General features: G+C 37.7%; 1 protein-coding gene across 8 annotated transcripts in view; it reads left to right on the top strand.

The window, feature by feature from the left end:
• SPAST (spastin) overlaps nucleotides 1-21,952 on the top strand; it is a 41,515-nt gene extending 19,563 nt beyond the window's left edge. For 6 of the 8 annotated variants that reach the window (XM_076363701.1, XM_076363696.1, XM_076363699.1 and 3 more), the window contains 12 exons: nucleotides 547-680; nucleotides 1,008-1,101; nucleotides 3,937-4,011; nucleotides 5,271-5,342; nucleotides 5,850-5,925; nucleotides 6,458-6,549; nucleotides 8,350-8,429; nucleotides 9,284-9,326; nucleotides 9,970-10,049; nucleotides 12,746-12,816; nucleotides 14,746-14,786; nucleotides 16,458-21,952. In XM_076363701.1, coding sequence (XP_076219816.1) covers nucleotides 547-680; nucleotides 1,008-1,101; nucleotides 3,937-4,011; nucleotides 5,271-5,342; nucleotides 5,850-5,925; nucleotides 6,458-6,549; nucleotides 8,350-8,429; nucleotides 9,284-9,326; nucleotides 9,970-10,049; nucleotides 12,746-12,816; nucleotides 14,746-14,786; nucleotides 16,458-16,580 — 981 coding nt within the window. In that variant the 3' untranslated portion in view covers nucleotides 16,581-21,952. The remainder of the gene's footprint in view (nucleotides 1-546; nucleotides 681-1,007; nucleotides 1,102-3,936; nucleotides 4,012-5,270; nucleotides 5,343-5,849; nucleotides 5,926-6,457; nucleotides 6,550-8,349; nucleotides 8,430-9,283; nucleotides 9,327-9,969; nucleotides 10,050-12,745; nucleotides 12,817-14,745; nucleotides 14,787-16,457) is intronic. The other 2 variants (XM_076363702.1, XM_076363700.1) reach the window with 1 other exon arrangement.

The raw sequence follows: 21,952 nt of genomic DNA, 5'->3' as shown, positions 1-21,952 counted from the left end.
GCATTTCTTTTGACCCATCTCTTTCCCTTCCATCCTTATCTCCCCCCGCTACTCCCACAGTAAAGTAGAATAAAAAGCAGGACGGACAGAACATAAATGTGGTTAAGCATTATTGCTGCTATAATATGAAGGCTTTTAAGTGGCCTGTTAGCAAAGTATGACAGCAGTAGAAATTCTTGCTTATAGGTATTGAGAATCTGAAACAGTTTGTGATGCTCTATTTCTAGAGTATGCTGGGGAAAATACTGTAGTTAAATATAATGAATTATCTTAAAAAACAAAAACTAAAAAACAAACACCCACCCACCCCACCCCAAATCCCCAAAACAAAATCAAACCAAAAAACCCCTCTCCACTGGGGCCTAAGATGTTCTACCTGTGGCTGAATATGATAGTATGATTTGTAGCAAAATACAGCATCAGAATATCTGGTATGTGTTAACGTATTAGGTTTTACTGGAGCATATGAAATGTAAAAGTAATTTTGTTAAACAGTATGCTTTAAAGTATCAAGTTGTTTTTTTGTTTGTTCCCTCCCCCCCCCAGGCTGCTCCTAAAAATAGCAGAACAAATAAACCTTCTACTCCTACCACTGCTCCTCGAAAAAAGAAAGACTTGAAGATATTTAGAAATGTGGACAGTAATCTTGCTAATCTTATCCTGAATGAAATTGTTGATAGGTAAGTCTGAAGAAAAGTAGGCTTTTCAATGGAGAAAACCAGGTTTTTGTTCAGTACAGTCTTGGTCCACTTGGAATGAAAATTACTACTTTTTGTTTGTTGTGGGTTTTTTGGGGGTTGTTTTGGAGTGGGGTTTTTTTGTTGCTGTTACTTTGGCAAAAGGATGAAAATTCAAATCAGAAATGCTTATCTTTTTAAATGCTTAGCAGTATAAGTTGTAGATTTCCTCAAAAGGGTTCTGCATAGTCAAATGCATTAAATTAGTCAGCTGCAGCTGAAAAAGAGTATCTCATTGTTAGACTAATTAGTATTCCATTTCTTTGTTAGTGGGCCAGCTGTCAAATTTGATGATATCGCAGGGCAGGAACTGGCTAAACAAGCTTTGCAAGAAATTGTTATCCTTCCTTCTCTTAGACCTGAGGTAAGCAACTGGGTTTTGTTATCACTCTGTCACAGAATTGAAGAAATGTATTGTGCTTCACACATGAAGTGGTGATTCTTGAATCCTGTCTTTACTGGTTATGACTGCTATCGATAGCTGTGTGGTGATAGCCGTCTTGGACAAGGAGAATGAAGAATCTGTGTCTTAAAATACTACCATGAAATTCCTCGTCTTCTGGTTAGTCAATGTTGGAGAAAGTGACCAAGGCAATAGCTTTAAAAAAAAAAAACCAAAAACACCCCAGCAAACCACAAACCCCTAAAAAATCAAACCAAAAAACCAAACCAAAAAAAATCCTGAAAATTTGTGAGGCTGACGGTTCTCGATAGCTATAGCTGTGTGTCCAACCCTCTATGGACATGTAAAGGACAAAGCCCATAATTGGAAGAGTGAAACAGATGAGATTTGCATACGTAAATTAAGTCATGACACTATCTGATTTGAAAAATATTAAATTGGTATTGTGGTCATGTTCTCTGCGTGGATGTTGGTTAGACATTCTGAATAGTCTATTCACAGCAGGAGAGGATGCCAAGAAGTGTAGTAGTGAACAAGCAAGTATACTGAGGTGTGTAACATTTAAGGGCAGATTTCCTCTTTACTTGGCTGAGTAGAAATTGGTCATTTAGGCTGTTATTTATCATAGGTGGTACCTCAACTACTGTGACTGCCTAGATTCAGGTCCGGGCTATATACTACTGGAATTTTCTGAGCCACTTTTTTAAAAAATTAAATTGGTCATTTTCTAAAGCTGGATTTGCTAAAAGTTGCTGAACTCCTGCAAAAATTGCATGCAATGATTTACTGCAATGCTGATTATTCAAGCAAAATTACTGTTTGTTCTTTGTTTGTTTGCTTGTGGGTCTCTTTTGTCACGTTGATGGGTGACTGGAGTTGCTCTGTGGACTTCCGCTTTCCTTTAATGCAGTTTCTCGTTTTGAAGCATTGTGGGGAAGAAACCCTAAACCTGGCATAGCATCATAGGAGTACTAGCCCTGAGGAAAACAAAGCTTTGGCATCAAATATGCATGTTCTGGTATTCTTATGCAGAAGGAAAATGTCATTGTACCGTCTCTGTTATTACAGTGCTTTAGTATGTTAAGTTTGTTGTTCAGTAACACTAATACAATGAGCTGGGTGGGAAGGACTTTGAGATGTAAGGCTTGGAATAGTTATGACTTTTCCAGTAACAGTTGATATTTTCAGTAAGGTCATCTTCGTATTACTGTAGCTAGCAATGGGCCTGACCTCGGTGCAGGTTGAGATATAACAAGGACAGAGAATCCTGCCAATTTTTAAACATTCCTTGGAAGACAAGAGGTTAGTTTTATTCCTTGTAAATGAACATGGTAGATGTGGCAACTATAGGGGAATATTTAGTAAATTAAATACTACTTCAGTTTTAACCTTAATGAGTTTTGAACTCAAATTCGTATTTAAACAAGCCAATTAATGGTATTTTTGTAGGAGAGCAAGAGTTGAGGTGAATAAACAGAAAACACTGGCTGCAACCATTTCAGCAGTAAGATGCTAATAAACTGGTAGCAATTAGTTCAGACCATGTTTAGTATAATTAGCCTGTTAACAAAAACTTTAAAAGCCTAGTGTGTCTCAGTGATAAATGGCAGTTGCAGCTGAACAGTGTAGGTGATGATCAAGGTGAGGGAGAGTTGCAGATTTGGTCTGGACTATCTGAAAATGGTGGAACTCGCAAAGAATGATTCCAAACAAAAGGAGTCAGGCAGGAGATGCACATGGTGGTGTGCAGCATGGAAAGCAGAAACACTTGAGGAATGTAGTCATCCAGGTTAAAACGCTGCAATATGTTTGTAACATAGGTTGTATGTATTAGTGAATAGGATCATGCTGGATAACTATTTTTAGTGATCAAAGTCAAGCACAAACAAAATGCAGTGAACGATGAAATAATAGAGAAAATTCATGTTGGTCGGTCATCTTAGAAACACTACACTGGTAATGGAGCCATTTGTTATCATGGATATTGTGGAAAGGAGCGCATGCTAACAGTGGTGTTTAGACATGGTGTGTGTATGTAAGAGACTCCCTACTATTCCTTTTGGTTGGTTGTTGGAATTATTGGAAGCTAAAATGGAGGGGTGAGTGACACCAAAAAAGGAACTCCAAAACTCTTGAGGAAGGTGGTAAAGATGAAGCGCTGGGGAAAACAGGCTACGGGAGTAACTAAAAGAGATGTACTCTATGAGAATTTGTAGATTTGCTTGCTGTGATGCTACACAGATGGGTGCAGTTTTATAGTGTAGGAAAGATGAATCCGATGCAAAGTGAGAGGGAGGAGATTATTATTAGTAGCATTTAGAGAAAGTAGGTGGTTGTTAAGTAATATTTTTAAATAGTTTTGGTCAAAGCTTGTCTTAAGTTTCATTTAATAAAAAAAGGAGAAAGATGAAGGGGTTCTTCCATATGGAGTTAGTGGGAACATTGCTTTAACTCTCTAACTACACACCTGCATTCCCCCCTTTTTTGCAGTTGGTGCTTTAAACTTGTTGGGCTGGTCTGTCTTGTGGAATGTGTTACTGCCTTTTATACTCCTTTCACAGTGCCTCTATGCACGGAATGATCATGACATAATGTAACTGTTGTTTGGGAAACAATAGTGACGTGCCTTAGGTCGTTAGTAATAGAATGTAGTTCTCTAAAAACCTGTACTGTTGTAGTACTGCTACTATTGCTACCACTGCTAGCCAGTGAGCAATCTTAAATTGTTTTCTTACAAAGGTAAATCAGCAGTTTCTTTAAGTCTTTGAAGGTCACTTATGATGATGTACTCTTCAGTTATTTACAGGACTTAGAGCTCCCGCACGTGGTTTATTGCTGTTCGGCCCACCAGGAAATGGGAAGACAATGCTGGTGAGAAAATTACTCCGTGCATGAGTTGGTGTATTAAAATGTAACCATGAGGGGTGGCTTTCAGTTTGGGTGTTGGAGTAATAAACTGTATAGTCTTCCTGGATATGTTATGGTGCCAATTTAATACAAAAATGCGAAATTGTTCTTAAGTGTGGATTTTATGAGGGAGGGAATTGCTAAACTGCTCTCTGTTTAATTCTTTTCAATATCACAAGTAATATTTTAAAACTTAAACCGGCAAGTCCAAGTTTCATTTTCAGAGAGAGTAAAAGTAACATGGTTAATTGTTTGTGTACAGCAGTGATTAATCACAAATGGTCTTCTCTCCACTAAAACATACTAGAAGTGCATTTTGGAAATGGGGAAGGAGCACAGTAGCAAGAAAGGGGGTTGTCTCAATTCCACACTGCTGTGCAAAGAGCATAAGTGCTGTGGAACTGTCTGGCTGCTGCTTGTTTTCTTAGCCTGATGTGCTAGATTCGGGGAACTGGAGTGAAATGGCTGTGCATCAGCCAGGGAGCATCGCGTGTCCTGATGCAGCTGAGCTGGGCACATCATCCTGCATCACATGGCGTGGCTGCAGCTGCACGCTCCCTTTGCTGATACTGAAGCTGGATCAGCTCTGAAGCGCAGGAGTGTGAATATTGAGCAGCTCACTTGGGCTCATCTGTTGCGTTTTACGTACTGGAACATTATTGCTAAACACTAAAATTAAACTGTATAACCAGGGAATCATAACTTCTTGACTATGGTGGAACTGTTAAAGAAGAGGGTACTCTGTATGAGCATTCTGGCTGAACTGATTCTTTTTTCTAGCTTTCCTCTGAAAACAGTTTTTGTATAGGTAGGGTAAGGAAGAAAAAAAAACCATAAATTTTAATGTGATCGATCCAACTGCTGCCCTAAATTAGCACCCTAAATTAGTTAAAACTGTTTCAGATATCTACTCAGGATACATTGAAAGGAGCTGGAGACTTGTATTCTTCAGTAAGCAAGTTGTAGTTGGCTATGGAGGTGATGTGATTAGAGGAGTCTAAGGGAGTCTGGAAATTTCTCTAGTTGTTCGACTGCTTATCCGTTCTTATTTGTCAGTGGCCTGTAGAGAAGTTTTCTGTAGCATCTACAAGGTGTTCCCTTTGAAGGAACAGGGGTTTCCAAAATCATCAATCGGGACATGAGTTTTAGCTACAGAAGCAGAGAGGTGTATCTTCAATGCGATGTTTTAAAAAGTACTTTTTTTTTTTCCCCCCCTTTCCTAGGCCAAAGCAGTTGCTGCAGAATCAAATGCTACTTTCTTTAATATAAGTGCAGCAAGCCTAACTTCAAAATACGTAAGTAGCAGCTGTAAATTATATTGATCTGAAAACACATGCTGTAATTGGGGCTTAAGAGACTTCTGATGAGTCCCTGGTGAACTGTTAGCCTATAGTGAACATAAGTGACTTGTGAAGTAAAAAATTTTGTTATATGCTTGTGATAACTCGACGTCAAAGGCTTTTGCAGTTCAGGATGACCCTGGCTGTCATACAGATAAGTGGTTGTGGGTTTTTTCTTCTTTAAAACATAAATGAAGTGGGTCCCAGCTCCCTTTCGCTCTGATAATTTAGGCACCAGAATTTCTTGACAACTCAATTGTGATCATAAGTGAAGTTGCAATGTTTCTTTTAAGACATAAACAATACTGTCATATGTAATACTGAACTAGTGATAATCTGAGTGTGTATGAATGGACTGAGTGTGGTTGGTTATCAGCAAGATTTTCTGTAGGTCCTTATGTTAGCTCTCTTGCAATAAACACTTTCTAAACCCCCTCTAAAACCAGTTTATTGTTGTTTTAGGTGGGTGAAGGGGAGAAGCTGGTGCGTGCTCTATTTGCAGTAGCCAGAGAACTACAGCCTTCTATAATTTTTATTGGTAAGACCTTAAATGTTGTTGACTTTTGTGTATTTTCTTAAATATTTTGACTTACTAAATTGGAATAATCGGGTAAACTTCTTGGGGTAATTCTGCAGTGCAGAGCAAGTGTCTCAGATATGACCTGCTGGCTAATCAGTAGTTCCGTATAGAGCATGTTACATTACTGTTATGTTATTTAATTGGTGTTAATAGTGGGAAGAAATGCCCTTAAAAACACAAATGCTGTACTACCTTTACAGAGTAAGTCCATTTATGTATTAAACTTCAAACATGAAAATAGGTTTTGCTTGTCCTGAGTTGCAGTTTATTATCAGCAGGATTTTTTTTCTCTCATCTGTGCTTGGTGTTACATATTCAAAGGGCAACACGTTATACAAGCTTTTAAACTTAGTTACTAAGATCTGTCTGTCTCCTACTGAATAAAGATCTAATCTCTCTTACTGGAGCCCTATGTTAGCAAAAGAACTTAGGCAAATAGGAAGACCTTGATGTTGTATGCTTAATTGAGATGTACTTCTTTGTTTTTTAGATGAAGTTGATAGCCTTTTGTGTGAAAGACGAGAAGGTGAACATGATGCTAGTAGGCGTCTAAAAACAGAATTTTTAATAGAATTTGATGGTGTAAGTATTTAAGTCTTGGGTATTGTTTGATTTAGCTGAATTGGCTAATGTAGTGGGTGCCAGTACAAGCTACAGATGAAGCACAAAGAGGATTTGGCTGCTGGGGCTTAGCTCTGTCCCGCTCCCCCCCCACCTTGGTCGGCAAACAGCTTTTTTCTATTGCTGTTAATTTTTCACCTGCTTACTGTAGTATTCTGGAAACCAGCCTGGGGTGAAAGGTAGTAATCTGGAGATGAGGTGAAATAATGGGTTGAGAGACTATGGACAGAGAAGAAAGGATAACAAGTGGCAGTAAAGGAGCTGTGAGAACAAATGTTCTTGCAGGGCAAGAGGGACACTTGAGGGTTAGGCAGAGTTGAATCCTTGTTTGCATGTTTTGGTGAAGCACATCTCTTCATTCTGGCAAAGTAAAAGAAGATTAAATGGCTTTTAAGTAGTGTCTTTTTGGTTCTTAAGGGATATGTGTCACAAAAGCACTGTCAAGGGTTAGGGCGAGACTTTGAGGGATAAGGATTTGAAACAGACTAGTTCAGATCATGGGTATACACAACTCTGACACATCAGAAGGATTAATTTCTGTGTTAGTATGCTTTTTATTGAGCTATAAATTTTTTCTTGGCATCATGACCTAGAGATGACAGGATACAGTAAGAATATATTTAATAGCATGTATGTCATATCCAGGAAAAGGAACTGGGTTTCATAGTTGGGGGGAAACAAATGAATATCAGAATATTTTTTTTGTCACACAGCACTGTTTTTTGTATTGAACAATCTTCATTTATATTCCACTAGCACAGTGGAATATTGCTACAGTGGTGAAGCAATAGTAATGAGGTACAGGAGAAGATAACAATATAGAGAGACAATGAGATCAGGAAAAACTTCTCCAAAGTGGGATGAATCAGGACAAATAATGCAATGTGATAACGATATTCAGAAATTATTACACAAACACACATTTTAAGTTTTCTCTTAAAATGAAAAGGAGAAAATTAAACATAATTAGTAAGTTAGTTACACGTTGATCCAAAGTTTGCTATACCATAAAATATTTTTGTGGAGCTTTTTGGACTCAGTAAGGCAGCAATGAACTTAAGTCTATGGAAGATTGGACACTAGGTGAATAATAACGTCTCTGATACCCAAATGTTTTCTCTGAAGTCTGGAAGCTGTAAATCTCCATATTCTTGGGTATAAAATCAGGTCTTGCAATTGCGTGAATTGGGGGGAAAATTACTGTGTCTGTGTACTATTGAATAGCTTCTCATTTTGATTACTCGCTTCTTGCGAGACCTGTAGTAGATGAATCTCTGATATCACTTAGTGGTTCCGGCTGTAGCTTAGTCTAAAGTTTGATTCTCTCTTTCTCTGTAGGCTTCAAAACAATATTTGGTGTTAAAACCCACAACAGCAGAAAGTCTCTAGCTTTTAAAACATAATTATCTCTCGATGGCTAAACTTCTGAGTGCTTTTTGTAGTCTCAGTTTTCTCCAGCATTGTAACATGCAATTCCACAGCAGCATTTGTGCTCTTGCAAGACTCTCTTCAAGCAACATAACTTGGGCATAGTGTCCTGTGTTTACATTCCTTCTTTTTCTTTTTTTTTCTTTTTACTTTTTCCTAGTTTGACTTTATATTTATCTAAAGAATGTTTTAAAGCTAACTGCATTGGAAAAAAAAAAGCATAGACAGTAAGATCCCATCAGTGTGCTGAATACACAGCAAGTCTCTCACTGGTTTTGTTGTATTACTACTTGATGTAAACTGAAAGCTGTCTTGCCTTCCTACGTTACATAGGTGCAGTCTTCTGGAGAGGACAGAATACTTGTGATGGGAGCAACAAACAGGCCACAGGAGCTTGATGATGCTGTTCTAAGGTATCAAAACGTCTCTTCCTTTCTTTGCATACAATAATATGATGTTCATTATGAAGAGCAAGGTTTGCTACTTAATGTCTTGGTTGTTTTAAGTTTTGGAGTAAGTAGCAAAAGCTGTTCGGCAAGGTTAAATTATTTAACCTCTCAAAGAGGTGCCCGACTCTTCTCTTTTGGGATACATCTACACAAGCATGATGGCCTTGGGACTATCTAAAACAGCAGTACCTGTTGAGATCAAGTCAGCATTTTATAACCCGCTTGCATCTTATATATTGCTTTTTTATTATTTGGATCTTAATGGCAGGATGAAGGAAGAAATTTGACCAGTGAAATCCAGTATTTCTTCTCTCCGAATATTGGACTTCGGATGTCCCATGCAATTACAGATCTTGCTGTAGATTTGCCTTAGGACTTTTTTGCTACAAGTTCTCATACTTTCTTCTCTTTTCATTCTTGGTTGAGGAAAACAGGCATGTCAGCACTGTCTGAACAAATAAAACACATCTGTAATGATTCCAAAGACTTTTTGTGTACAGTGAAGAGATGCTTCATTTTGTTGGTGGTAGTCAGTGGTTTTTCTACCTTTCGAGTGTTTCCTCTCTGGGAGGAGTCTCATAACTTCACATAAGAGTAAGGTGACACCAGTGGCTGCTGCATATTGTTTGTTTGGTTCTTGGTTGGGGTTTTTGTGGTTGTTTGGGTTTTTTTAAATCTGTAGTTCTACTCCCTAGAATTTGATGATGTAAGTCAAATTTTGACATTTATCAAACCAAATGTTAGGTCTGTATGCGCTAAAAAGTTACAAAAGTGTGTGTGTGTTCATATATGTTTTGTGGTTTGTTTTTTTTTTTTAGACGATTCACCAAACGGGTATATGTGTCTTTACCAAATGAGGAAGTAAGTATTGTTTCCCATGCATTTTCTTCATTTTAAGATCAATTTTATTAAAAAAGAGTATAAAATAATTTCATAGGCTATTCTTAACTTGCCCTAGTGGATGATTACAATTCTGTGAATTAACTTCTGGCCCAGCTTGGCCATATACACTGTGCTTTAATTCTGGTGACTATCTTAAGTTTTTGCATTTTTTTTACATGTGCTAGTGGCAAATCTGGTAGCAGCTACTCAGTATTTCTTGGCTAGTGGGGTGTTGCTTACATACTGACAGGCACGGACAAGTCTGAAGTAGGGCTTGCAGGAGCGTGTTTGGTTGGCTGGAGAAGAGTGTTTACTGTGAAAGATGAAAGTGGCTTTCTTAAAGTAATGTTTTTCAGCTCAACAGCAGATTAGGGCTTTTGATGAGGATTCTAATGTATTATTCTTGAAGTAGTTTGACCCTTGATCTCATTGTTACCAAGTCCCTATCTCTTCCCCTGAAGAGATGATAGTGTACGGTCTAATCACAAAAGCACTATAGGCAAGTTTAAACTAGTGAAGCACGAAAACTAACCTGACAAACATGTAGTTTTGTTGTTGCAACAGAATTTTAAGTGTACCGTGAAAATGAGTTTTACATCTGATAAATGTATCTTCTTTTCAGACAAGATTGATTTTACTAAAAAATCTTCTAAGCAAGCAAGGAAGTCCATTGACCCAAAAAGAGTTGGCGCAACTAGCTAGGTAAGTATTTTGTAACTATACTAAATAAATATACTCGTCTACTGTATTTCAGACTGTTTTATTCATTCAAAATGCAACTAATGTAAATCATCAGGTAGTGACAACACTTGCTGAGAATGAATTGCATGTGTTTTGGGAAGATGGTCTCTTGTCAGGCTGTGTGAAAGTGTTTTTATAGATGCTTTTATATATATATATAAAGTGCATATATATATATATATGCTTGTTTTTTCCCTACACCACCTGGCTGGGTTTCTGTTGTTGAAACGCGCTGGTCAGTGCTTTTCTTTCTGAGGAGGAGGGAGGGGGATGCTTCTCTCCACCCATCCCCCAAGCAGTCTAGCTCTCCTTCCTGATGCAAAAAGGCAGTACCAGTTTTGCACTTAGCATGCATTTCGAATCAAAAGCAACTTTTCTTTGCTCGTCCATTGCTAGGTTTGTTGAAGGTATTGCCAACATAGCAGAGCTGGTATGGATATTTTAGATTCTTTTCAATTTCATATTTGATTGGGAAAATGTGGGTTAAGTGCCCTTCCTATTATGAAATGAAGTTGTTTTATGTCTTTCGTCATGAAGATTGACACAGTACTGCTGTTTGTCACCCTCAGAAATTAAATGTAATGGGTGTGAAGGAAGTTAGACTAAAAAGCAGGTAGCGCACCTAGGGCAGGAAGGAATGAAAACAGAGCGTGAGATACCAAAAATATGCAAGTGGATGTACCTCAGTCTCTGTTTCACTTTGTGGTAGTACACAGGAGGTGAGTACAGTCTTGGATGTAGCATTTGTCAGCTTTGTAGCGTTAGTAACATCACAGAAATTTGATGTATAATCCAACTGAATAAATGCTCTCTCTACTTGAAGGATGCTAGCTCAGGCCATATTTAGGCTGCAGTACTAGCTAACTGGAGGAAAAAGACTGTGTCTTGGATTCTAACTGCAAATTTATGAACCAAATTACAAATGCAACTTAATTACACTTTTTTTAAAGGCTTTAGAGAAAATATAAAAGTTGAGTGTCCTGCCTGCTTCATCTGCCCTCTTTCTTTGTTTCGAAAAAGATAGGTATTTAACCTCCTTCGTGATTTTGTGTTCCTTTGCTCCTCTGCAACTTTTCCTATAAACTATAACAGAATTAATGGTCTCCAGAAGACTGAGCTATGAAGCTCTTGTTGCTGCAGCTAGCCACTGCTCTACAAGCAGGGTGGGTTTTTTTTGGTTTTAAATTTTTCTTTAGGTAACCCTTACTATTTCTTTTCACTTACCTTGGCAGTATGTATTGGTGGCTTCCTGTTTCAGTGGAGACCTTTAATCTGCAAAATATTTAATTGGTTAACTTGGACATTAAGTCTAATTCTGGAGAAGCTCCCATAGAGATTGGGTCCTTGGTTTGATTTTTTTTTTTTCTTTGTGGTTCTGAGAATTTGGATGATCTGTATGTCTGCCAGTCTTATAATAAAAAACCCTCAGTAGATAACAACACAATTTATCTTCCTTTCAGTTCACTTACAGAATACCTGCACATTTACACTATATTGTTTCCCAAATCAGTGGGAAGCGTGTGCAAGACACATTTATAGAACCTGTTTCTTTCTGAATAAGGACCTGTCCACTGTATTTCACTTCCAAGGTGAATTACAATTCTTATTTGAAGCTAAATGTGTAAAGTGTTCAGGCTTCTGCAGATAACCACTGAGGCTGTGGCTCAGGCTGTTGCAGCCATCTCAAGTCCCTCAGTTGGTTGTCAGTCATTAGCAATTCCCAGTTCAGGCTTTAACGTTGGAATCAGTTGGTGAGTCAGACTTAGCTGTGCTAGAGATCATTTTCCATGTGGAAACTACAGGAGGCTGTTTCAGTACTCCGCTAAAATGCAGACTGTAAATTCGGAGAGTTGAGAAGCTTGCCAAGTACTCCGAGAGTACAGTCTGTCTGTTACCAAACCTTCAACACTGAAAAAGGTCTTCCACCAGAAATAATGCTGTCTGTACTGTAACTTGCTAAGCAAAGCGGTGCTGCTTTTCAGATTTGTATTTACTCTTCTGGATTAGTAGAATTTTGTACTCCCTGGAGTCCACTGGTCAACTGCTACCATGGCTTTCCATTAAGGGCATACTGCAAAACTATCACTTATTCTCAAAACCAAACACTACTGTTAGATTTTTTTTTTTTTTTTTTTTTTTTTTTTTTTAGCAATGCCTGCTTTTGCCCTTTGTCTGGCTCTGATGTCAACTAAAAGTGCACACAGTTTTATTCAGTAGACTGGTCGTGTAATCACACCTTAATAAATGTGTGGTATTGGGTTCTCATTGTATTGATTGGGCTGAAAGAGTACAAGACAGTTGAGGTTTTGGTTTATATTAATCTATGACAAATGATGACAAACTAGTGGTAGGGCATTCTCGTAACAGAAATAGTAAACGTGCTTGAGGTTAGTTTTCATCTACAAATTCAAGTTGGTTGATATCTTTTTGCTTTTCCTAGAATGTTATTTGGGATTTGAATATCTGTACTTCAAATTTAATCTGAGAAAGACTTAAATATAAAACACTTAGCTGATTTATTAAACTTGCAAAGTAACATCAAAATAATACTTTTTCTGATTAAGTAACATTTTAATCATCTGCAATTAAATTGATATGGTTTGAAGCAGGTGGGTTTTTTTTCTTCCTCCTTTCCCCCACTTTCTCCTTTGACAAAGAATGACAGATGGGTACTCTGGAAGTGATTTAACCGCATTAGCAAAGGATGCAGCGCTGGGCCCTATTCGAGGTAAGCTGAGTAGCTTTTTATTCAGGTTTTGAAAAAACTCAGTGCCCTTGATATTAGTGATACTATATTTTCCTACATCTTTAGATTTCTTAAACCTCTGAAATTAAGCTTTTTAGATTGGATTTTGGTCTGTTCCTCATAATAGCATCTTCATAAGACTTACCTTGCACAAAACCTTTCAGTACCTCACCATGTGAAACAGACAGTTTTTGTGTCTTAAGAGGAAAGCAGGGTGAAGTGTTTTTCACAGATTTGTGGGTTTTTTAACTAGTTCATCTTTCCTAGGCTGGTGTCAGTTCTGGTATATCTAATTGTTACTTAAGTAATGCAGTCAGAGACTGCTATTCGTCTTTACAAAGTGGGCAGATTTCTTTCAAGTCTAAAGGAAGGAAATACTGAAACAAAAGCAATTTTGTGTTTTGGGTTTTTTTTTAGATACGGTTTGAATGGCATAGCTTTTTTTATTTTTAAATCTTCTTAATGTTGAATTGTGATCCAGATGACAATTGTGACTCAAGTAGAGTTTTACCTGTATTTGTTCTTCCTCTGACATTTCCAACTTTGAAAAAAGGCAATGTTAATGCAAAGTGAATACTTTTTGCCAACGCCCCCCTTTGCTCTGTTTCACTAGCTAGTTATGTGTCCAGTAGCCACATCTGAAGGGGCTGATTTTGTTTCATGGAGATCAGTAGTGGAATTTTGTGAAGAAAAGATTGTGAAGATTTGATGTTAGTTTTCTGTTTGCAGATACATTGTCCTACCTGGCAGAAAGGTACAAAGGCAGCCAGAGCAGAAGTGTTCTGTAATATCAGCCTATTATGTGTAAATAAAAGTTGTTGCAACTCTCTTAAATGATTTATGGGAAGGAGAGGTCTGTGCATGTTTTGTGGGTGTGGGGTTTGTTTTGTTTTGGTTTTTTTTTTTTCAATTGAGTCAAAAATCCTATAGCGTGCAGTTTTGCCAGTGCGCCATCTCTTTGAAAGCAGCTGCTGGAAAGTAATGGTTTTTTGCCCACTTACTTTCAGCTGTTGAGATTGTAAGGCACATCTTCCAAAATCCTGCATAATAACTGGGAAACAGAATTGCATTAAATAGCTCTCACAAGAGACATCATGTCTCCTAAGACTTTGAATATATTTATTTAGAGTGGTTGAATTGATAATGTATGCATTTAGGCATGCAGGTTTTACTTGGCTGACGAATCACTTCACGTGCAAGTCCATTTTGATAAGAGACCATGAAATGTTTTGCTACCTATTTCTTCCACCTGCTCCTGGCTTCCATATAAAACAATTTATTTTTTAAAATGTTTTTTAATGTCAGCCGAGCCAGTCCTGCCTAGATTCTTTTTCTTGCACCCTCAGAGCAAGAAGTTTGCTGTAATGTGTTGATACCATAACAATATTACAAGTAAAAAAAAAAAAAAAAAGGTGAAATGGTGAAGGATACGGGAATGATCGATTAGATCCCACCAGTACTGCACAGGGCAAGAAGCACTCTTATGTGCCCTGCCTGATTTTTATGTCTGTATTCTTGGCTGACACTACCTTTCAGTTTCCTGAAAATTGTACCTGTTTGAGCGGTAAGGGGGTTGTAGGTACCAGGAATGATATGGGGGAAGGCAGCTCTGTTACGCTTGTGTGCCGTTCCCCATACTTTAGGAAGAAGAAAGTAGTTCTGCTACCAGTTTGTACTGCATCTGCAGTGATGGAGTGTGGGAGCAGCCTGGTTGAGGAGCTGATAAATGGGGAAGAAGGAGGTAGAAACACCGTGTACCTTTCTGTACAGGAGATGATGGTTGAGGCAGAGAAGTATAATTTTTAGCTGTGGGTTTTTTTTTCAGAATAAAAGTGCTTTTAACATGCTTTAGTTGTTAGAAGTGATGAAAGTTTTCTTATGAAACTCACTGATCTTCCTTTACTTTTACAGAATTAAAACCAGAACAGGTGAAGAACATGTCTGCCAGTGAGGTATGCTGTTCTAGCACTGTATTTTCCCCTTGGAATAGAATGCATGCTCACCAGAAACTTCTAAGGTCCTTTTATTTACACATAGTATCATACAAAATACCTAGCATAATTTTTTGGGGGTATTACCCTTTTTGATTACTTCTTCATCGAAGAAAATTCTTTTTAAATAGTGATTGAGAAGAAAATCTGTCCTCAGATGTCTGAGGTTCTTTGTGTAGTTTGTTGGTTATCAGGCTTAAGAGCACCTCTTTTTCCGATAGTAAGTCTCCGCTGTTCCTAGTTTCAGCTGACTGTCCTATTTTTTCCTTCGCACCAAACTGCAACTTGATCTGTTACCTGTCAGATGATGCCAGAGGCCTGGCTTTTATTTTCTCGCAGTGTTACTCCCGCAAAACATTCCCAGAAGTATTATGTCAAATGATTTATTTTATTTCTTACCTCCCCAACCCCCTGTCTTTACATAAAGCAAGTCATCTTAGGGAGAACCTCTGAGGGATTTTAAAACAGATTTGTTTGTGTATATGTATAATACTTACGTTCATTCACATGGACCATCATAAAGCAAAAAAAAAAAATTACATTAAGTTCCTCACCACAAATTGCATCTGTAAACATCAAAAGAAAAGGAAGAGTTTGGTCCTGCTTATAAAAGTTTCTGTTCAAATGTGTGTGCAAACCACAGTTATGTAGGGCAAAATGAAGCAAAACTTAATTCCCCCGTTGCTTTCTGTGTTTAGCCTGAGATCATGGCTAAGGCTATGATAAGCTGAAAGGATTTGTTGCAGGAAGATGAGAACATCTGTGAAAATTTGTTGTGAATGCAAGTTTACCTCCAATAGCCTATAAATACTAGTCCCAAAGAAACACGGGGCATCGTCTCCAATTGTAATGTTAATACTCCTTTAATAATGAGACTGCTTGTTCCACACACTTTGGTTATCTCCCATCATGTCTGGGCATTTCTCTATATGGGAAGTGTCTGCTTGTAATCGTGTCCTCAGCAAAGAACTGAAAGGCATATGTTGAATCGGAGAGGTTAGATAACTGGGATTACTCGGCTGACAGCACACTACAGTCTGAATACAGTTGTGGTAAGGGCGGGAACTTTCAGTGCCTTATTCTCCTGGTATGCGGAGGTATGCCATAAACATGTTAAAAAATCCCATGTCTTACTCTTTACTCAGTCCTGTGCCCTCATGCACCAGCTTGCACCACCTAGTGAAACAGGAAGTAATAACACAATCTCATGGGCTATTAAATAACAAGGCAGACATTATGATTACCAAATGTTAGTTTATTAAAAACGGTAAATACTGATAGTCTTGAATTACAAGACTCTTGCATCGGGTCATAGAATCACAGAACAGCCCAGGTTGGAAGGGACCTTGAAAGATCATCTGGTCCAACCTTTCATAGGAAAGGGAGCCTAGATGACATTCTCTCGCACCCTGCCCAGTCGTATCTTGAAAACCTCGGGCGATGGGGACTCTACCACGTCCCGGGGGAGGTTGATTCCAGTGAACGACTGTTCTCACCGTAAAAAATTTTTCTTATATCAAGATGAAGCACTCGTAGAATATGTTTTGTTAAAAGTGAATACTGAAGCACTTCTTGAATAAACTGAAGTACATAAACCACTTGTGATCCTGATGTCTTTCACTTTTTGTTTAGATGAGAAATATCAAACTATCAGATTTCACTGAGTCTTTGAAGAAGATAAAGCGCAGTTTGAGCCCTCAGACCCTGGAAGCATATATTCGCTGGAACAAGGACTTCGGAGATACCACAGTGTGAAACACTACTTGAAGCGAAACAAAGTGCTGCCTAAGAAGCAATTGGTACAGACGACTGGAAAGCAGCCAGAGTTTACAGGACTTTACAGATCTTCAAGTATCTGCATTAAAACTTGAGATTAAGAAAAAATTACACAATGTGAAATGTGTTCATCAAAGCCTCCTTGCCATTTAGTGAGGATTTACAGTCTGTAAGTAAGAGCACAACAGGACTTGAGATAAGATTCCTAGCAATCCGATTATGGTTTGAACAATAATATATGTATTTTATTTCAGCTAGAAGGCTCTGATGATACTGATCATTGGAAAACCTTTTCCCTATGTTGCGTGTGTGGTTTTTTGTTTTTAATTTTGCCATGACACTGATGTCTGGCTTTCTTCCTTATAACTACTAACTTACAATTGGAGGTTTGTAAACCTTGGTTCAGTTTTTGACTTTTTTATCCTTAATGTGCCAAATAAAACAATTTCCCTATGCAGAGAGGAAGAACAGCACTGGGAAATTATGATTATTAAAATGTAAAAAGCAGCTGGTCTGTTATTATTAGTCTTTTTGTTTAGTTGTAATGTGACTGTATTGTTCACAGAACAGTTTTAAAGAAGACCTTTGATAGCAGAACAGCAAAAAAACCCAACCCTATAAAACCAATTCAAACTGTCTTAAAAAAAATAATAAATTACTAAATAAAAAAATAGACTAAGACATTCATTTACTGGCAGTATTTTCTCTTACCACATTTTGTAACACTTCCATTGGTAGAATGTTAGCTTACGCTTATGGTGTACAACTTGAAGCCCAGTTGATGTTTGAGAGAGTAGGTGATGCTCATTGTCAAGTTTCGGAAATGATGTGTTTCTACTCTGTGTTTTGGTCTGTTTATGATAATTGAAAGTAAAATTTCCATTGTGATAACTTTTTTTAATCTACACATGTAAGCATTAAAATATGAGCCTACATGTTTAACACGTGGCACACTAATGTTTTATAGCTTTCATATGTTTTGGTTTATATAGTAAAGTATGAAACACTCAACTGATCTGCTTTTTTAAAAAGAAACTGCATCTTTGTACAAATACTTGTTTTTATTATATAAATGACAAGCTATAAAAAAAAAAAAACACTTAAGTGAGAGCCTTTAAATACTGTAATAAAGGAAGACATCTTTGCCTTTACTTCTAAAGGCCTGACATCTTGTTTACAAATTCTACATGGATTAAACACAGATGTTTGCAAGGCAGAACACTAGTTCCTTGTTAGAGCAGGTTTGTGGCTTTTTTGTGTTTTTTAAAAGACAACTCTCCCAACTTAGTGACATTACAAAAATGCATATTGTTTACAGTTGTTTTAACTAAATTGAGTTATAAGCTTTATTTGCTTTTGGTCTTAACAGAAAACGTTGTTCTTAATTCTTCATGTAACATTTTTTATTGGTAGGAGTAAGTCAAATATTTCTGGGACTACTCACCTGAAAGTTGACTATAAATAATATATTATATATATATATATATATGGAAAAAAAACCCTAGCTGATAGATGCAGTGTAAGTATAGTAATACCCAGAGAGGACTCTGTGCTCACTGTGTAGTATTGGGTACTAAATAGCAGAAGCTGTGTCAAACTTTTGAGACGCACAGATGCAATATGTTTGGGATTCTGTTTTTTTGAACCAGAGATGCTTTTAACTGATCTTAAGATTAAAAGCAATTAAATAAGAGAAGATTGTGTTACACTAATATGCCTTTTGAAATAGTCTAACCAAACCACTTCTAGCCTTCTAAGGGTACGACTCTCAAGTGTATGTCTGATGTAAATGAAACACGTGACTTCTGTTCCCCTGATTCACCTTCCTGAAGAAGTGAGAAATTCTAAAAGACTTCAGTTTCTTAAATCTCCTGTCTTGCTTGCTTTGCCCTAGTTCTGCCTTCAGTAGACCATCTCTGTTGTTGGAGATTCCTGGCTGACTTGATCCATATTTGTCATAGACTTCATAGCACTAAGCACGAATATGACTTTTACTAGCATCTGCCAAATAGCTGAACAGCTAAGAAAGGCCCTTGGTCTTCCTATTCGTAAAGCTTGTAAACTTTCCTTGAGATCCTTCGCAAATGAGAACTTTGAGGGTAACACTTCTGGTTTTGAGCGTTCCTAAGTATTTGTTACCGAACTCTGTTTTCCTCCATTTAATTTTGAGGAATATACTGGTATTTATTTCAAATACATACCTATTGGCATGTGATAGGTACCTGAAACGTAGAGGTAGAAGTTCCCATCTGCTAAAACACCACCACGATGTAGCACAAAGGGTCAGAAGTCTGAGCTGCTACTTCAGAAAGAAAAGGGACTGGCCCTTTCACTTGTTTGTACAACCAGTTCCGGTCAAGAGAATCTGTGTGACTGGTACCACTGCTTTTTGGTTATCTATTCTGCCCCGATTGTTTTCTGCAGAATGGATGAACTACAGCTCTATAAATTACTTCTAGAACACAGTAATAAGAACTTAATTTCATTCTGCAACATCAGCTTGCCCCACAGCTGCTGGATTTTTAGCCCATGACCAAGTGCCGTTTGGTTCATAAATCTCCTGTAAATGTCTGTCTTACGCTATTTTCTGAATAGTGTCTTTTAAGAATAATTCTGTTCCCCTTAAGGCATTATCTCACATCTTCTGTTTTCTTGTTTTACATGTACTGAGTAAGTCCCAGGTCAGTGATTTTCATCTATGTGTTGGATTAACTGTGTATAAAAGCAGATCTGAAAGACAAACAAAAAAAACACAACACCCCCCACCCCCTGCCAAAACCAAAACACCTGTATTTTCCTAATCTATGGTATTTTATATAGAACTTTGCAACTGTATTTACCATAAAATCAGATTATGTTCTAATATAGTATCTTGAATTAGGATAGGATAAGCAGGACAGCAGCTTGGATGCTTTTAACCTTTGCAAAGATTGGCATTACATTAGCTCTCTAAACTGCCTTTTTCCTTTTTTTTTTTTTTTTTTTTTCCTGAATTTGCCTGCTGCTAATGAGTGACTTGACCCACTTTTTTTGAGATGATTAGGAAGCAGCTTGTCTGGCCCTCTGCAAGTGTGTTTTACTGACTTAAAGTGTAGCAGTTACTGGAGGGTGGGGGAAAAAAAAAAACCATAAGCCCCTGTTTTTTTAACAACCTTCTTCCTACATCTTTCCCTCTTCTTATTAAGCAGGAAACACACCTTTTGTCTTTCTACGTGTTGGAAGAACAATGTCTTCTCAGGCAGCGGGTTGCTGCTTTTGGTGGCATAACGGGAGGGAAAAACTCAAGCACTGTGTGATGCTTTCTCCTTAAAATGAAGATTTGTCATGTGCTACAATGTTCCCTTTACTAATGTTGACTTTTCCGTAGAGTACACCAAACCTGTACAGATTCTCCCCTTGCGGTTAAGACAAGAACAACACTGAATATTAAAGATAAGCCTAAATTAGGATATTTGTGCACGTGTTAAGTCTCTCTGTCCTGTTAGTTTCTTAGACTTTATGGAGTTCAGTGTATTAGAAACAGGCATTCTGCCCCTGAGACATCTTACTGACTCTGCTTCAGAAAGTCAGTCGCTAGAACGGTTTTGCTGAATATGGCCCTGCAACTTACTTCATGTAGATAATAAACGTGATAGTAACACTTTAAAATGGAGAATAGGATCTCTGAACTGAGAAAGAATTTGTTGTCACCGCGCTAGAGGCCATTGCTGATTTCACTGTTAGATTCTCTCAAATGTTTTTAAAATAATAGGTTTTATGCATATAACTTACTCAGACAACCTTACCTTCTGGTGTAGAATAAATAGTACTTTTTCTATTCTAAACAAGCGGTTTTTAGCACTGCTTGGCACTGCTGCCAAGTCCATCTTGTGAAATTTAAGTACTTTGCACTGGGAATACTGAAGGCAGATATGCTGGCAAATTTAACCGAGATGTCTGTTCTGCAACTGCTGTGGAAAGCCACGTTCTACTTAAGGCTTCCTTAACCATCTATGGTCAAACTGTGCCCTAGATTCTTATGCTGCTTTCCTACCCAAGACACGATAATGCATAGTCGTGCCTAAGCCATGCTTATCTAGCTACTGCAGTGCTTTAGTGATGCTTCTGCATGTGGCAGCATTGGGAGGTGGCAAGCGCTATTGTAGGTTACAAATCTTCATTCATTGTCTGTGGCGGTCTCAAGCTTTTGTGATGTTTTTAGTGTTGGGGACTTCTACCAGGTATCAAGAATGGAATGAAAAGTAGCAAGCAGGTAGTGAATGCAACTAGTTATCTCAGTCATTGTGCTAATTAGAGGCAGTTGCTGATTTCATGGTTAGGTTCTCTTGAGCTGCTATTTAGTGTTGAAGGATGTTGTTTGACTCGCCTACCTGAATTTTCATGCTTAGGATGATCTGCTGGTCATCCTAAGAGATGACCAATGGATCAGTGATTTTCGTTTAGAAATTTTTCTTTAAACATTCTTTTCAATATTTTTTTCTTTTAAATATTGTAACTATAATTCCACAGGATGAGGAAGTTAAACTGTTGCTTCCTGCAAATACAAAGTCATCTTCTGAAGTATGGGGAAACGTGTATTGTGTTTTTCCTGCTTCTCATGTAAATCGTTAACTGTCTTAGAGTGGAAACTCTTTACTTTGTCAATAACTACCTCCTGAGTTCGGCAATAATTGGCAAGGTATACACTCCTCCAGTGGATTAAATGTATTGGCTAAACACTGTGGGTTCTTCAGAGTTTGATCTTTTGATTTGCAAATTCTTGACACGATGCCTGGAAACTATGGTGATCAACGTGTTTTCCTGTAAGACTTTCCTTGCCTTCGTAAGACGCGCTTCTTAAAATCCTGTTTCAGAGAAGTGGCTTTGAGGAAAGAGGTCAACATTCTTTGTAGTTGGTTAATATAGGCATATTCTTCTAAGATGCTAGGGGTGTAGCCTCTCGGTCCTGCAGGTTTTTTTACCATTAGAAGTGAGGAAGAAAGTACTTTATCTCATACTTGCACACCTATCAAAGAGACTGGAAATACAGAAAGTGTTTTTGCCACGTGATTCAAATTTTTATTCCTGTGAAGGGCTAGTCAGTATTTTTCAGAAATCTGGATTAAAGCGATAAAAACCAAAGGTGGAGACAAAACACTATACCCCACCCCCATTAAATATATTGGGTGACTCCAGTCTGGGATGGGGTTAATTCTTGTATTTTGTTGTTTTGAAGCACTTTTGTTTCATTGTTCTTTTAAGAATGTTTTCTGAAATGTTAAACACCATTTTATTAATAAGCAATGTAAAAAAGCATGATGAGCAGTCACATAGCTTTAGCTTCACAATAAAATGTTGCATTTGTCCTGTTC

The sequence above is a fragment of the Aptenodytes patagonicus genome, unplaced genomic scaffold (genome assembly GCF_965638725.1).
Source record: "Aptenodytes patagonicus unplaced genomic scaffold, bAptPat1.pri.cur scaffold_81, whole genome shotgun sequence".
In the NCBI taxonomy this organism is placed as follows: Eukaryota; Metazoa; Chordata; class Aves; order Sphenisciformes; family Spheniscidae; genus Aptenodytes; species Aptenodytes patagonicus.
The sequence above is the reverse complement of the archived record's forward strand: the minus strand, read 5'-3'. Positions and strand labels throughout refer to the sequence as shown.